Genomic DNA, 16806 nt, shown 5'->3' on the forward strand with positions numbered 1-16806 from the left:
TGTGCCTGGCACTGCCATTGTTGTGAGAAACGTGGATCAGAGTTTGACTTATTGCACCCTATGTCTGTGGGCCTTTCAACCTCCTCCCTCACTCAAAATGTGGAACTGCATCCATTGATGAAACAGAAGCCAAAGGGAGTCTAGGACGATATTGTTTTCTTAGTTATGTGAGGGAACTATTGAATGTGTCACTGTCTTGCTGCCATTTAACTTTCCCCAATTAGCAGTCTGTTCCAACAAGACAGTAGCTTAAATATCTGTTTTTCCTCACACAGAATCTGATGACACAGGCTCATTGGGGAAGAAGGATGAAGGCATGCAGTATCGGCCAGATGTGAAAGGTACAGTGCTAATGCTGGACTCATCCTCTGTAACAGCAGCAAAGATGCCAGAATATATAAATTATCAGTGCAGTTAGCTTTCCCCCCTGCAGAATGGTAGTAACTGATCAAGGTGTGTCTGTTACTACTTTTTAAATTTGGAGAGAAACATTTCTTTCCTACCAAAATGTATTTTTTAAAAGAAAGGATTTTGAAATTTGATAAATGGTTACATTAAAACATGTTAGAATACCTCTCTCTCTCAAAGCTTGAACAAATACTATTTTACGAACACCTTTGTTGGCCTCAGCTGTTTTGCAGAGCGTGCCATGAGAGGCTTTGTTTAATAAAGGGTTTTTTTAATTCATTCAAGGGAATTGAGCACATATGTAGACTCAAACGGACTGATTTTTATGTTTTTGCAGCTTTTCCCCCACATCCAGGAACAGAGGGGTGATGTTGTTCTGTTATGCGGGAGCCCTTCTGTGTGCCTTCTCTGAATGTTAAATGCATTCCTGTTATGAAAAAGGCAAACAGAAGCCTTTCATGTATTCTGAAGAATGATTCACAGCGCAGTCCTTTGCAGAGTTACTCCAGTCTAAGCCCACTGAAATGAAAGGACTTAGGCTGCAGTAATTCTACTTAGGATTCCTGCAAAATCGATTTCCTGTGTTCCACACGTCAGCTTTAAGGTGCCTTTTAATGCTGGCAGAAACACGGAAAGGGAACCCTTTCTGCAGAAAAGCAATTTCCTTCTCTTGTCACCTTCTCTCTCCCTTTTATTGTTTATTGAGGAAATTTGTTCTTGAACATTTTTTTTGAAAAGAAGGCTTTACAGATTGTGAAGTTTTCTTCAGGGTTGGGGAGAGGAGGGCATTTCAGTTAAGATACATGCATAGGAGCACAACCCCTTTCAGTTAACTTTTATTGGCATTAATTGGTTCTTCTTATTTAGCCTGGGTTGCGCTGACCTCAAGAAGAGTCTATCTAATTTTTTCACTACCCTGATGGTACAAACAGGCAGATGAGGCATTTGTGTGTGAAAGGGCAGCTAGTCTGTGGTTGGGAACATTGAATGTGTTCCTCAGGACACATAGTTAGTCGCCTGAATGATTCTGAGGCCATTGGGGAATTCTGAGTCATCTATATCCACATAGTACAGAATTCTTGGGATGATTATTCCTTTCCATGCTGCAGCAGGTAGGAGAAACATGCTTGTGAGACAAAGAATACACAGACAACAAGCGTCAGGCACATTCTTCCTCAACTGCTGCATTATAAAATGGAATTCTGCACCGTGTATGATAAATGTGTCTGAAGAGTTGGTCCTTCAGCTTGAATTCTGAGGTATAAGGGAGAATTCCATTTCTCATTAAAATGCTCTTGTTTTACGCAAGTAACTCTACAGTTGTATACTTCGTCTGTTAAATATGGAGCCACAATATACATGGACAAAAGACCAGCTACTTCTGATTCGTCAAAGTGTTCTTTGGATGTAGCAATTGCCTGTAATTGGGATGGGCCTGCTGTGTGGTCTTCCCCTGTTACCTTGGTTCTTCCCTTCCACAATATCCTCCAACACAGATTGAAATAAGGGCCCCACTGCTGAGGAAAAATTTGTCCCTACAAAAGGCTCTTCTCCCTTCTCTTTTCTCCTTTTTCATTAAGATTTTTATTTTCAGGAGTTATAAAAAATAAAACAAAACAATCCAACAGAAAACAAACAAACCCCAGGAACAGATCTTGTCTTGATTACAGTTAAGGGCACTGATAGAACCAACTTAGGTTTACAAATAATGTTCTATAAAATCATGTAATATTCAGCAGATTTTACAACTTTTTAACATACATAAATTCTAATGAAGAAAGAATCTGGTAGTAGAGGCAACAATATATGTTTGCTAGTATCAATTTCTAAAATCCTACTATTATGATAATTCTTTTTCTTAACTCATCTTGACATACTTGTGCACAATACTCACCTGATAACTACAGTGTCAAATGGTGACTTACTTCTGTGAGAAAATCCATCACAAATACAACTCTAGAGGCACAATTTATGTATCATTTCTCATCACCTTGAAATGGATGCTGTTTTTAAATATCCGGAGTCCATTCATATGTGCAGGGTTAGTTACCAGGGCTGCCAACTTCAGGTTAGAAAATCCCTGGAGATTGGAGGGCTAGAGGCTGGCGAGGGCGTGGTTTGTGGGAAAGAAGGGACCTGATTGGGCTACAACCTCATAGAGTTCATCCTCCAAAGCAGACATTTTTTCCCCCAGGGAAACTGACCTTTGTTGCCTGGAGATCAGCTGCAATTCTGGGAGATCTCCAGGTCCTACCTGAAGATTGGCAACCCTACTAGTAACTGAGTTCCTGCATGTATGAATGAGCCCTAAATGATTTGAAAATGGATCCTCTTCAGGGATGCTCACTTGGATCGCAGAGAGAAAGAAGCACACGGGGCCACGGACGTTTCCTTTGTTTCCCCACACTTAACGTGGGAGACTCTCGTCGATGAATCTGGGACCAGCTGAGCTGCTCCTTCTGCTGTCGGTTCTGGTTGCTTTTAGGCCTGCTCTCTTTGCCTGCCTCTGCCCATTCTGAGCTGAAAGGTGTTCTTGTCAAAGTACAGACCTGGCACAAGTTGCTCCTTCATGCATGGAAGCTGGCAGAAGCTTTTGTGGCTTCGCTGCTTTATAACCTGTCAACCACTCCAAGGAGTTTGGATTCTGAGGCCTGTTTTAGAGTTTTAAGACCTCAGTAATTCCTGGAAAGTAGCCAAAAGATTTTTGCTGGCCCTTTTCCCTCCTTCCCTCCTACTGTTAACTTCTTCCTGCTTTTTCTCTCTGACTGAGGTAAAAATTCTGGAACCGGAGAGACCTTTGTTGAGGGGAGAAAGTGCCTGCGTGCAGGCTTATGCTATTATTGTGCAAGCATCCACAAAACCCAGAAATCTAAACAAGGCTGAAAATAGTGTTCCCTAGTGTGTAATCATCACCTTGTGTCCAGGCTTTATGAATAAAGGCAGATGGGGTGGGGGCAGGGGGAGGCTGAGGCAGGAGGCAGAAAGCGCAGGCTCCAAAATAGAGCAGCGACAAATCTTGTAACAACAAGGGACTGGATCAGGGGCGGAACGAGGCAGCCCTGGGCAAACTGTAGCCCTGGGCAAAACCTGAGTTGGATGCCCCCCCCCCCCCAATGGGCGGCCACTCCACCACGACCAAATTTTTTTTGCACCAGGACATTGGTGCCTGCAGGGGGTGCACTTTTAGACATATTAGCACCAAAATTTCAGCATATCATCAGGAGACTGTCCTTATGCTACTCCCCAGGTTTTGTGAGGTTTGGTTCAAGGACTCCAAAGTTATGGACTCCCAAAGGGGGTGCCCCATCCCCCATTGTTTCCAATGGGAGCTAATAGATGGGGGCTACAGTTTTGAGGGTCCATAACTTTGGCCCCCCTGAACCAAACTGCACCAAACCTGGGGGGTATCATCAGGGCAGTCTCCTGATGAGACCCTGAAAGTTTTGAGACGGTGCCTTCAGAAATGTGCCCCCCCAGCCTGCAACCCCCATTGACAGCAATACAGAAAACTCAATGCAGAACAAAGATTCTTGGGCAAATTTCTAGGATGTTCCTAAAGGGGGAGCATTTTTGGATGTATCAGCACCAAAATTTCAGGGTATCATCTGGAAACTATCCTAATGGGACCCTCCAAGTTTGGTGCAGTTTGGTTTAGGGGGTCCAAAGTTATGGACCCTCAAATGGGGTACCCCATCCCACATTCTTTGCTAAGGAGATGGGGGCTACCCTTTTGAAGGTCCATAACTTTGGACCCCCCGAACCAAACTGCACCAAACCTTGGGGGTGCCATCATGACAGTCTCCAGATGATACCCTGAAATTTTGGTGCTGATACGTCCAAGAATGTACTCCCTGAAAGAACATCCCAAAATTTGCCCAAGAATCTTTGTTCTGCATTGAGTTTTCTGCATTGCTGTCAATGGGGGTTGCAGGCTGGGGGGGGGGGGCACATTTCTGAAGGCACAGTCTCAAAATTTTCAGGGTCTCATCAGGAGACTGCCCTAATGATACCCCCCAGGTTTGGTGCAGTTTGGTTCAGGGGGGCCAAAGTTATGGACCCTCAAATCTGTAGCCTCTATCTCCTATTAGCTGTCATTGGAAACAATGGGGGATAGGGGCACCCCCTTTGGGAGTCCATAACTTTGGACTCCCTGAACCAAACCTCACCAAACTTGGGGGGTACCATAAGGACAGTCACCTGATGATACGCTGAAATTTTGGAGCAGCTAGCCTAAAAACGGCGCCCCCTGCAGGCCAAAAATGGAAAACCACTAAAATACCCAAAAACGAACCCAGCATTTTGATCCCCCCCACAAGGTGATGCCCTGGGCAGCTGCCCACCTTGCCCAATGGGCATTACGCCAGTGGACTGGGTCCTATGCACCGTCAGCACAAGGAATTTGCAGCAGAGGATTTTCTCCACCCTTTTCTTCCCTGTGACCTCCAAAAGCTGAGGATTTTCTTGAACAAAAGGCCTCATTGCTCCTTCATGCCTAGAGGAAAGATTAGTTTTGCCCGATTTCCCCTGCTCACTGCCTTGCTCCATGTCATGGAGGTCCCCTGACCCATTTCATTATCTTTTCAGGAGTTACAGGGTGTTGATGGGAAAGGAGAGCGCAAGGGAGACCTGCCTTCTCACGCTTGTTTCTCTGTTGGCTCCTTGGGCTGGTGTGATTGGATTCCAATCCTGTAGGAAATGGTTTCTATTCCCTATTTTTATTTGCTTGTTTTAATCTGACCAGGATTTAAAAGGAACGTGAATAGCATCTATTTTCAAATTGACTACCAGAAACAAAACAGGGGAAAGCCTTTCAAAAGGCAACATTATGCCAGCAGGAGCTTTGGAGCCAGAATTGTGAGCCTTTTTCAGGTTGTTTTTGAGTTATTTTGAAGTATTCTTTTTATCCTCCACATCATGCACAATTAATTTTTTTAAACTTTACTGTACTTCTTTTAATCTCTGCAATCCTATTCCTGGAGTTAGTTTGCACATTATTTGCAAACTGGTCTACTTTTGCAATGAGAAGAGACAAAAGTAGGGTCAAAATGGGTGGCACACATTCACCTTTAATACTGCTGTTTGTTTTTTCCCAGCCTGCCTAGTTGACAGGGACCTCCAGCCCTTCGTATCACCAATCAGCTCTTTTGGGCTGGAGAATGGAATGTTACAAAGTATTGGCCAGATATCTGATTTGGATCCTGCAGGATGTCATATGAGGACAACTGGAGGCGCTATTTCAGTGGATAAATTTAAAAGTGGGGGAGGGGTTTCATATCATTTTGCAAGATCCTTGTGCAAGGTGCCCTGCAAACTGCTTTTAACTTGACAGTTTGCGCAGGGAGCAGTTTGTTCCGATACTGAAATACTATGTTTCCATTCAGGATAGTCAAACACCTTTCCTAAACAAAATAATTTGACTTGCTGTTATATATTTTTATTAGGTTTCAGAATTAATATTATTATTATTATTATTCACAAAAGTGGAATGGTGTGGAGTCATAAATAATCAAGACTGCAGCTAACTAACTTGCCAGCTTCAGAGCAAATTTTTCTAAAACGCGACTGATGAAATGTCAGGCCCTTGATTTGTATTAAGTTTTAATGTCTGTGTTGTCTTTTATATTTCTTTGACTGCCGCTGGATGATACAAAGCCTGGGTCTTCAATCTTAGGGAGATTAAATGGAGAAAACAAAGTTACAATGACATTGTAACTTCTGCTTGTGGAAGAGGGGACGATGATTTGTGCCAGTTCTTCCCTCTCACTGCAGCCCCACCCTGACCCTGTAGTGTTCCTGGGGTGGGGCATAATTTCAGGGAGCAGAGAAGACTGTAACAGGATGGAGAAGGGGACAGTTTCTGATTATGCAGCATAGTTCCACTTGCATTGCCTAGGATCCTAGCTAGGGTTTTCAGACTGATGTGTGTATTAATGTAGAGGTTTGCAAACTCTGTAATATTTCTCATCTAGTCTTATAATACTGGTTTGTTTTTGGAGGGTATTAATCTAGAACTCGGCATTTTTTTTCTTATGAAGAAAGACACTGTTTTTCAGAACAATATGCATTTGTGTGTGCAAAAAATGCTAATTTTGCCCTTTGCCGTTCTTTTATACAAAAGATGCCAGTGATCAAAGAGAAGACATCTATATTGGAAACCACATTCCTTGCTCTGAAAGCTTCAATGGCTATTGCATCCATGGGAAATGTGAATTCATTTATTCTACCCAGAAAGCTTCCTGCCGGTAAGTTGGTGAACCCATATGTCTGGGGGCGGGGGTAGCCCCAATCCCCTCCCCGGCCGTAGCCCCGACCCCTGCGGCAGCTGGGCTCCCCGTCCCGTGCCCGGTGGATGGCCCGGCTGGAGCTCCGACCCCCGCAGCAGTGCGACCGGCGGATCCCCCGGCAACGCAGGACGCCGCCAGAGTCGGGGAGACCCGTCGCTGCGTCGTTGGGCCCGTGCAAGGCCCGGCCGGCTGGAAAGGACGCGCTGCTCCTCCGGCCGAGGAACGAGGCGTCAACAAGCCCAGGTGCCGCAGCAGCCAGGGAAGGGCCGTGCCGGACGGGCAGGAACCACTGAGCCCTGTTGGGCTGACGACGGGCGGCAGCGAAGACTGTGGAGGAAGAGGGGAGGGCTTTTCAACCCCCCGGCCAATGAGGGAGCAGATAAAAGATGGGAAGTCGGACAGAAGAGGGAAGAGAGAGAACGGGAAGGAGGGAAGGAGGGTGGGTGTGATTGTGTGGAAGGCGAGGACTGCGGGGGACAGGAGAAAGACCTAAGGCGGGAGAGAAGGAGGCAGGGGGGAAGGTCCAGAGGAGGAGGGGGAGCGACGGACCGCCCCAGGGGGGCGAAACAGAAGGGAAGGGAGAAACTAACAGCCCAAGGGCTAGCAGGGAGGCTTCCCTGCTCTCCTTGCCCAGAATTCTGCGAACTCTGGGCCAGCTGTGGACAGCCGGGGCATCCTGTGGCTAAAGCGGCTGTCCCAGTCCAGCCACTCCCCGGAGAACGGGAGTGAGGCCGGAAGTTCTAGCATCCGGGCAGGGGAAGGTGGGTTGGCAACAGGGGTCCCGGCTGGGACCCCGCCCCGTGCGCAGGACACCATAAAACATCATTTGAAAAGTGTAGGGTGTTTTCACCTGCTGTTGCATTGATGGTCATTGTTGACTTGAATCTTGTGTTGCAATTTCACTGCAGTACTGAAACTCAGTTAGTAAAATGTTGAGAAGACTCCTGTTTCCAGGAATTTTTCTTCTTCTCTTCCAGGTGTGAATCTGGATACACAGGACCACATTGTGACAAGGCGGACTTTAGCATACTTTATGTTGTCCCTAGTCGGCAAAAGCTGACACATGTCCTCATTGCTGCAATTATTGGAGCTGTCCAAATTGCCATCATTGTTGCCATTGTAATGTGCATAACCCGGTAAGTTGCTGGGAAGGCTGTTCCGGTAGATGCCTTTGCCAATGGTTTCTGCTTTGAGTTCATTCATATTACTGTAGAAACCCTTTGGTGCTTTTCCTCTTCAGCATCCAAATTCCTGTGGTTTGCATGTGGTTTGCAGTGGGGGCTTCATGGTGCAATTATGGGATGTGAAGGTTTGGGATGTGCTTGTTTTAAAAAGGTCCTACATTAGATATGAAAGAACTCGTGAAACTAAGAACTAGCATGCAAGAGTGGCCAACAGTGTGAGTTGTGAGACAGAAGATATGTAAGTCAGGTGCCACCAAGGCCATGAACTCAACAGATAGGCTTAAGCAAATTCAATTTTTGTTGTTATAGACAAGTTGTTGTGGCTTTAACTCTGTTAGGGTCTGTTACTCCGGTCATCAAACGAGACTCAAGAAGGTTTCAAAAGCTTTATTGAAACTGTGTCAGCCCAAGGCTCAGATAGCCGAAACTAAAGTTTGGCTCTCTGGCCTCTGGTATATACTTGTAAATTACAGAATGGTTCAACCCATAATCCCCCTACCCTTGCATTCCCATAATATCAGCATTACAAAGGACAGTGGGAACAGAATCATTGTTTAGGAAAGGCGGTTCACTCTTTTGGGGGAAAGGCAGATAAGAGTGAATGTTTAAGCTCTATTGACCGTTACATGCGAGCAGGGGGAAACCTTATTTGCCTCAGGCAATAATGGCTGGGCCGTCAGTGGCCTTGGTGCAGATGTGCAAGCTGCCAGGCCGAGAATGGCGCAGGTCTAACATTCTGATCCCCTTAAGGCCCATTCCCCCTGGCCAGTGGGGCGCACTTTGTGGAATGCCTTTATTAAATGAGGGGCGCGCACATGAGAGTGATGGACCCATTCATTGAAACCAGGAGGCAAGTTAGTCCATGCCACTGGATACTGGAGGCAGCTGTGGTGAAGCCAGGAGTCCAGGATGTTGGCGACTTTGTGATGCAACTTGCCTTTCACCAGGCGGGTGTAACGAACTTGGAAAGTCCAGACAAAAGTAACCTTTTAACAGTTCTTTATTGTATTGGCATTCATAGTCGAAAACAAGCAATGCGAGTTCTGAAGCTTCAGAACTTTGATAGCAGTTTAATATAGTAGCAAACCTCCTTCCCGCCATAAAAAAGATAAACAAAGAATAGTTTCACACAGTCAAGCAGAGATAATACTCAGTCGGAATCCCCCAGCCTAGGCACACAGCCAGAGCCAACAGGTGGGAAGAAACCAAGGACAAGGCACACACCAACATCATCCTGACATTCCACCTCCCCTAAGAATCTCCTCCCCCCGGTTTGTCAGGAAAAGCAGTACCCAGAATAGGGGTGTGTACATCGGTAGCATAGACCCACTGATCATGACCAGTAGGAAACCCCACCCAAGAAACAAGATATTGTAAGCGTTTGCGATGCCAGCGGGAATCTAGGATAGCGTCTATTTCGTAATGCTTCTGTCCATCAATCAGAACTGGAGGAGGGCATTCCGGGGGGCCATTCCAGGCATCGAAATCTGGAGCCCATTTGAGCAAGCTGGAATGAAAAACAGGATGAATATTGCTCAGTGATTTAGGCAAGTCCAACTTAGCAGTCACAGTATGAATAACCTGTACAATTCTATTTTTATTTATTTTATTTATATTTTAGATTTCTAGGCCGCCTCTTCCCCGAAGGGCTCGAGGCGGCTCAACAACATGGCTGTTATCAACAGCAACTCAATGACATAATAATAATAATATTAAACATTAAAACTCCGGCAGCAAATACATATAATTTAAACAATCCAAGGAATTCAAACAGCTTAAAACAGTTCAAACAGGCGCCCCGCCTAAGGCTAAAAGCAAGGAAAAAATAAAGAAAGAAAAATAAAAGAAAAAAGGGAAAAGGAAGGGAGGAACAGGTGGGCCCAGATGGAATCGCAGCAGGCCCAGCCAAGATGACAAGGATGGAAATGAAAAACGGCAGGATCTCAATGGGGGGCAGTAAAACCGCGGCCAGCCTCTCCGAAAGCCCGGTGGAATAATTCTGTCTTACAGGCCCTGCGGAACTCGCCAAGGTCCCGCAGGGCCCGGACTGATGGAGGTAAAGCATTCCACCAGGCAGGGGCCAGGGCCGAGGCCAACCGCATTGACGCGGGGCTAGGAGTCACCAGCAATTCCGCCACTGCTGAGCGCAGTGGCCTATGTGGGACATAAGGGGTGACGCGGTCCCGTAGATATGAGGGCCCCATGCCGCGTAAGGCCTTAAAGGTTATTACCAGCACCTTGAAGACGATCCGGAACTCCACTGGGAGCCAGTGCAGACGGCATAGCACAGGGGTGATATGGTCTGAGTAATCACCACCTGTCAAAAGCCGTGCCGCTGTGTTCTGGACCAGCTTCAGCTTCCGGATCAATCGCAAGGGAAGGCCCGCGTAAAGCGAGTTACAGTAATCTAACCTCGAGGTGACTGTCGCATGGATCACAGTGGCCAGGTCGGACCGGGAGAGGTAGGGAGCCAACCGCCGTGCCTGGCGAAGGTGAAAGAACGCAACCTGGGTAACATGGGCCACCTGGCTCTCCATTGACAAGGCAGAGTCCAGGCGGACCCCCAGGCTACGAGCCAGGGATGTCGGGGCCAGAACGACCCCCTCCAATATAGGCGGCTGGAAGTCCCTTGGTCTCTCCCCCCGGCCCAGCCAGAGGACCTCCGTCTTTGCCGGATTGAGTTTTAACCTACTCTGCCTCAACCAACCAGCAACCGACTCCAAACAGTGCTGTAGAGCTGCAGGGGCAGAGGTCGCCCCCCTCTCCATAAAAGGACCAATAAACTTCTTTCCAAGTTTGGTGTACTTATGAACGTCCCACAGATTTTTAGTGAAAAGATACACCCAATCATCCACACGCAAGGGTAACGACTGGCGGTGTTTATCAGCCTGGACTTTCTGCGACTCCTGGGCCTTACGTAAAGCATCCATGATAGGCTCCCAGCCCTTAACAATAGTCTGAATCCATTTATCAAGTTCAGGGGGCTGCACTGGGTCCAACTTCAGAAACGGGAACGACTGGGCAGAATGGCCAGAAACAACCTCAAATGGGGTTTTCGGAGTGCTGCTGTGAATCGCATTATTGTAAGCATATTCCGCAAAAGGCAGCAACTCAGCCCAATTGTCCTGATGATAATTAGTGTAACAACAGAGGTACTTCTCTAACGCCTGGTTGGTCCGTTCTGATTGTCCATCAGATTGCACGTGATACGAAGAAGATAAGGCAGATTCCACCCCCAAGAGGGTCAGAAATGCCTTCCAAAACTTTGAGACAAAGTGAGGATCTCTGTCCGAAATTATTTTAGCTGGGGTGGAATGCAGCCTATAAATATGCTGAATAAACAGTTTTGCCAGCTTGGGTGCAGACGGAATGGTGGAACAGGGTATAAAATGGGCTTGTTTGGAAAACAGATCAACCACCACTCATAAAACCGTGTTGCCCTGGCTCTCCGGAAGATTAGTTATAAAATCCATGGAAATGACCTGCCATGGACGATCGGCCGGAGGAATAGGTTGCAAAAGTCCATGGGATTTTTTCCTGGAATGGATTTAGCTTCAGCACAAACAGGGCAACCCCTAACATAGTTCTCAATGTCTTCGCGCATAGTTCGTCACCAGAATTGGCAACGTAACAGATGCAACGTTTTCAGAAAACCGAAATGTCCCACAGATTTAGCATCATGGCAAGCATAAATCACCGACTTCCAAAGGTGCGGAGGCACATATAAACAGTCCCCTTTCCGCCATAACCCGTCCCGCAACTGCAGAGACGCCCCTCCCTCTTCCGAAGAGATGGGACTCCTCCCTGTCTGAAGGAAGTCCTGCAGGAAGGGCGAGGCATAATTGGGAAAAACAGACGAAGCAGAGGGGGGAGGTGGAACAAGGGGCGGCTCAGACTGCGTGGGGGTTTGAGCGCAGGTAACAGCCAGACTCAATTGCGCTGGAGTAAGAACAGTACGTGGAATGGCACATAAAGAAGCCTCCACCCTCGAAGGGAGGCAGGAGAGGCCGTCTGCTGAACGGTTGGTTTTACCCGGGAAAAAATGCACTGTAAATTGGAAACAGGAGAAAAAATCAGCCCAGCGGAGTTGCTTGGCCAACATTTTTCCTGGAGTGGACAGGGCTGAAAGATTTTTATGATTGGACCACACTTGAAAAGGACGGGCAGCCCCCTCAAGCCAATGTCATCAAGTACTGAGCGCCTGTTTAATGGCCGCAGTCTCCTTATCACCTACAGTCCAGTTCAATTCTGGGCCGGAGAATTTCTTGGACAGATAAGCGCACGGAGATAGCTTTCCATCGGACCCCTTCTGTAGAAGAGCTGCTCCAAGAGCTTTATCAGAGGCATCAGCATGCACCACAAATGGTAGATCGGGGTTGGGATGGACCAAAATAGGTAAATGCGCTCTTCAAATGCGCTCTTCAAATGTTGGAAAGCATGCTGACAGTCGGTGGTCCAATTAAGGGGGCCCCCCGGTTTAGCTGCCTGTGGCTTTTTGCCTTTCGTACGTAACAAGTCAGTCAATGGCAAAGCCAGCTGGGCAAATTGTGGGATAAAATCACGATAGATTTTGCAAAGCCTAGGAACGACTGGAGTTCCTTACATGTGGTGGGAATGGGCCAATTCACTACTTTAGCAGGATCCATTTCCAAACCCGCAGCCGACACACGGTACCCCCAAAAATCCAATTTATCCTGATGAAAGGCACATTTCGACAATTTCACAAATAAGGAATTATCCAAAAGTCTCTGCAGAACAGTTTGAACCATTTCTACATGGTCCTGTTCATTGCACGAATAAATGAGGACGTCATCCAAATACACCACAACACCTTTAAACAGCAAGTCCTGTAACACTTCATTGATCAAAGACATGAAAGCCCCGGGGGCTCTGTGTAACCCGAAGGGCATTACAAGATATTCAAACTGTCCGAATTTGGTATTGAAGGCAGTCAAATATTCATAACCATCAGCAATGTGGACTCTGTAATAAGCTTTTCTTAAATCCAACTTGGTAAAAATCCGTCCGGAACCTAGCGCATCCAAAATATCTTTAATTAAAGGCCCCAGGGATCAATTCAATCTTACAGTCAGTGTCTTGGGGGGGGGGGGGTGAACAACTGATCGCACTCTCGTTCCTCAAATACTTTGGCTAGATCCCAATACTTTTTAGGCACACCGGTTATTTCAGGAAATGAAGTGACACCGGAGGCCAATTCAGGACCGAACATCTCAGACGGCTGCCCTTCATGCATGGTGGTAGCTTTAGGAATTGCTGGAAAGTCTATGGTAAACCATTGAGTTTCTGGTGATTCCTAAAGCTACTGCCATCACTTCCAGGGTTTCCCCAGAAGTGATGTCATCAATCTTGCAATGCCAATGAATTTAAAACATTCCCTGCTCCAAGTGGTTTGTTCTATAGTACTCCTTTATTGCTTCCTGATATGGGCTGTGCGGTCTTCTAGACCAAAGCCATAAATCAGACAGTAACCAATCAGACAGTAACCGCTGCTGAAATAATCACTCTTGTTTGTACCTTGAGGTGACATTTCACAACAAAAGGTCTTGCTGAATTAATAGAGAGTGTTGTGCTCATGTTGGCATTGCTATTTTTACATTGGGGAGGGGGGGGAGCATTTTCCACCCTTGGCTGTATAATGCCTTATACCATGCCAATAGCAACAACTGGCCAATTGCCTTCCCAGTTACCAAAATCAACACAGTCATATCATAGTTATTCAGGGTGAGGTGTGGTGGATACACCAGTAGGAATCTGTGTTGCTGAGGAAGCTGTTGGAGCTCACTGTTCCTTATTTCCATTTATGAAAATAGTTATATCCCATGTATTGTCGAAGGCTTTCACTGCCAGAATCACTTGGGTGCTGTGTGGTTTCCGGGCTGTATGGCCGTGTTCTAGCAGCATTCTCTCCTGACGTTTCGCCTGCATCTGTGGCTGGCATCTTCAGAGGATCTGATGTTGGGAAAGCAAGTGGAGTATATATACCTGTTGGAGTGTCCAGGGTGGGTGGGGAAACCTTGTCTGTGAGTAACAAAGGCGGCAACCAGGTCAATAGTTGAGGGCATCTGAATAGAAGTATGAGTAACAATGAAGACTATAGCCTGGGAGTAACACAGGAGATAGCAAGGTCACTGGTCTTCATTGTTATAGTCTTCATTGTTACTCATACTTCTATTCAGATGCCCTCAACTATTGACCTGGTTGCCGCCTTTGTTACTCACAGACAAGGTTTCCCCACCCACCCTGGACACTCCAACAGGTATATATACTCCACTTGCTTTCCCAACATCAGATCCTCTGAAGATGCCAGCCACAGATGCAGGCGAAACGTCAGGAGAGAATGCTGCTAGAACACGGCCATACAGCCTGGAAACCACACAGCACCCAAGTTATATCCCATATTTCTTCATGGCACAAAGTGGTTTACAGTAGTCATTTCAACATTTCAGTTTTTTTAAAAAAGATCCCAAATATCCCTCCCCCAGATGCCTGCTCTTCATGGTCCATCAAAAGCCCTCTGAAACTAGCAAGGCTTGTGTTGCCTCCTACAGCTCTGCAGTGAGGAGGGTCCCCACGTCTTCTTGGGGACCTGCAATTGAAAAGGGTGAGACTCTGTCCAGCTCCACGTAGGCCACCCTGAGTGGAGGAACAGCCAGCAGGTGGCAGCCTGGAGACCGTAGTTGACCCAGGGAAGGAGAGGAGCCTTCAGAAGGGGGGTTCCCCGGCAAAGAATGTGAATTGAACTTGGAAACAAACTGGTAGCGAGTTGAGTCAAAATGTCCAATGTATGTTTGCATCGGCTGGCTCCTGTTCTCTCTCTGAACTCTGAGGAAATCTTTGGGCAATTTTCACTGCTTGCGAGGGAGGCCCGAATTAGAATTTTTCTGCTTCCAGTGGAGATCACCCTCCTCTTTTTCAGTTTCTTTTCCTGCCTACAGGGAGAGCGGACGTCATGTTCCTGTGCTGCCTGTTTATCTACTGTATTTCATTTTTTACTACTTACTATTTTTTCTTCATTCATCTCCCTCTATATCTGAACCTTTTTCGTTCCATCATGCCCACTCCCCTGCTTCTTCTGGAGAGTGATAAGAAATAACGGAGAGAGAGATGTTGCAAAGAGGAAGATTTCCAATATCTACTGTCTAAAACCCTGGCTGCCCTTTGGCTAAAGGACGCTCAGGAAGAAATTGAGCAGCCTAAGAAAAAGACAAAATCTAAGCATAGGAGGCACCCAGTTTCTTCCTTGCACTACTGCAGAGGAAACCTCCTTCCCAGGTTTTTTTGAAAACCAAATGAGAGCAGAATGGGAAAAGCCCTTGGCCAAATGCCAGCACCCAAGCTTTATTAAAAAGCTGCAGTCTGCCCCCAACGTGCTCATGATTTATTGCAGGTGCCAGTGGTGGATGGTCCCATTCCAGCCCTGCAGTCTTCAGGCCTTGTGACCAAGGATAGGGAAGGACACACCAAGGATGCAGTCAATAGGTGGGCTGACCAATGCTACAAGAAGGTGCACGAGGCAGCCTCCGTGATGATTAAGCATGTACGGCTTCCAGAGTGTCCACTGTATGGGCAAAAAAGATGGTGCCGCTACTGGCTGAGGTCAGTGCCAGACTCCTGGAGGGAGCCAATTGCTTACGGAAGGCAGTTGCCTTCATTTCTGATGCCGCACTTGACACGTTGATCTTCTCTGTGGCCCCCAGATGCTGCTATGACTCAGAGTTGACGATCACTCAAAAACAGTGGTAGCCACACAGCCTTTTCAGGGAGACAAGCCTTTTGGGGAAGCTCTCAGGAATATCCTTGTGGAATCCAAAGATAAACTGACAGCAATGCCACAATTCTTCTGGAGAAGTGTGTTCCATCTTTTTCACTGTTCCAAAGCTTTCAGAAAATCGGAGGGCAATCCCCAACCTGAGATTCTTAAACCAACATGCGAAATTACATCATTTCAAATGGAAACCTTAAGATCCATCATGGAGCCCCTTCAACTAGAGGAGTTCCTGATCTCCACAGACTCTCACAGAAGTCTATTTACATGTTCCAATCATCCTTGGAGATTTCTGTGATTCTGTGTGGAGCAAGGACATTTTCAATGTCAGGCTCCGCCCTTCAGGCTGTGCTCAGCTCCAATAGTCTTTTTTTAATTAGAAAAAGAAACTATTATGTTCAGTAATTACAATATATATAATTCCATAAAAATTGCCTCAAGTACATACATGAAATGTTACACAAAGAAATAAAGGAAAAGAGAGAAGAAAACAAAACAAAGATCAACAGGTTATCATCGTCGACTTCCCTCTATTTTCCCCCCAAGAATGCATATTCTTATATTATTTACTGTGATATAATGTCTCCATTATGCCATTGTAAGTACTTCCAAACTTTCTATAGATTAATTATAGATTTCCAATATAAGTAACATTAATTAAGAATAAATTGTTAACCTAATTCAGAATCATCATTCCTTATTTATATACAATGCTTTCATAATCTTCACTCCTAAATCCCAATATTTATTCTGGTTTCTCTTCATAATATTACTGTATCTATATTCATAAGAGTATTCATATACTTAGAAGAGGAAGAGTTTGAGAAGACGATTTTGGATTTATAGCACACCTCTCTCTCCTGTAAGGAGACTCAAGGTGACTTATAAGCTCCTTTCCCTCCCTCTCCCCACAACAGACCCCTTGTGAGGTAGGTGGGGCTGAGAGAGTTCCGAAGAACTGTGACCAGCCCAAAGGTCGCCCAGCAGGAGGGTAAGAGTGCGGAAACACATCTGGTTCACCAGATAAGCCTCTGCCACTCAGGTGGAGGAGTGGGGAATCAAACCCAGTTTTCCAGATTAGAATCCACTTGCTCTTAACCACAACACCACATTGGGAACTGCACTTCATGAAATGTTTCTAATG

General features: G+C 46.3%; 1 protein-coding gene across 1 annotated transcript in view; it reads left to right on the top strand.

Moving 5' to 3' along the window:
* The window catches only part of LOC125443353 (tomoregulin-1-like), a 64054-nt gene that overhangs the window by 36580 nt on the left and 10668 nt on the right, over nucleotides 1–16806 (top strand). Inside the window, exons 8-10 of the mRNA XM_048515377.1 lie at nucleotides 276–341; nucleotides 6527–6650; nucleotides 7670–7828. Of these exons, the coding sequence (XP_048371334.1) occupies nucleotides 276–341; nucleotides 6527–6650; nucleotides 7670–7828 (349 nt within the window). The remainder of the gene's footprint in view (nucleotides 1–275; nucleotides 342–6526; nucleotides 6651–7669; nucleotides 7829–16806) is intronic.

Source organism: Sphaerodactylus townsendi, linkage group LG14 (assembly GCF_021028975.2).
Source record: "Sphaerodactylus townsendi isolate TG3544 linkage group LG14, MPM_Stown_v2.3, whole genome shotgun sequence".
Classification (NCBI taxonomy): domain Eukaryota; kingdom Metazoa; phylum Chordata; class Lepidosauria; order Squamata; family Sphaerodactylidae; genus Sphaerodactylus; species Sphaerodactylus townsendi.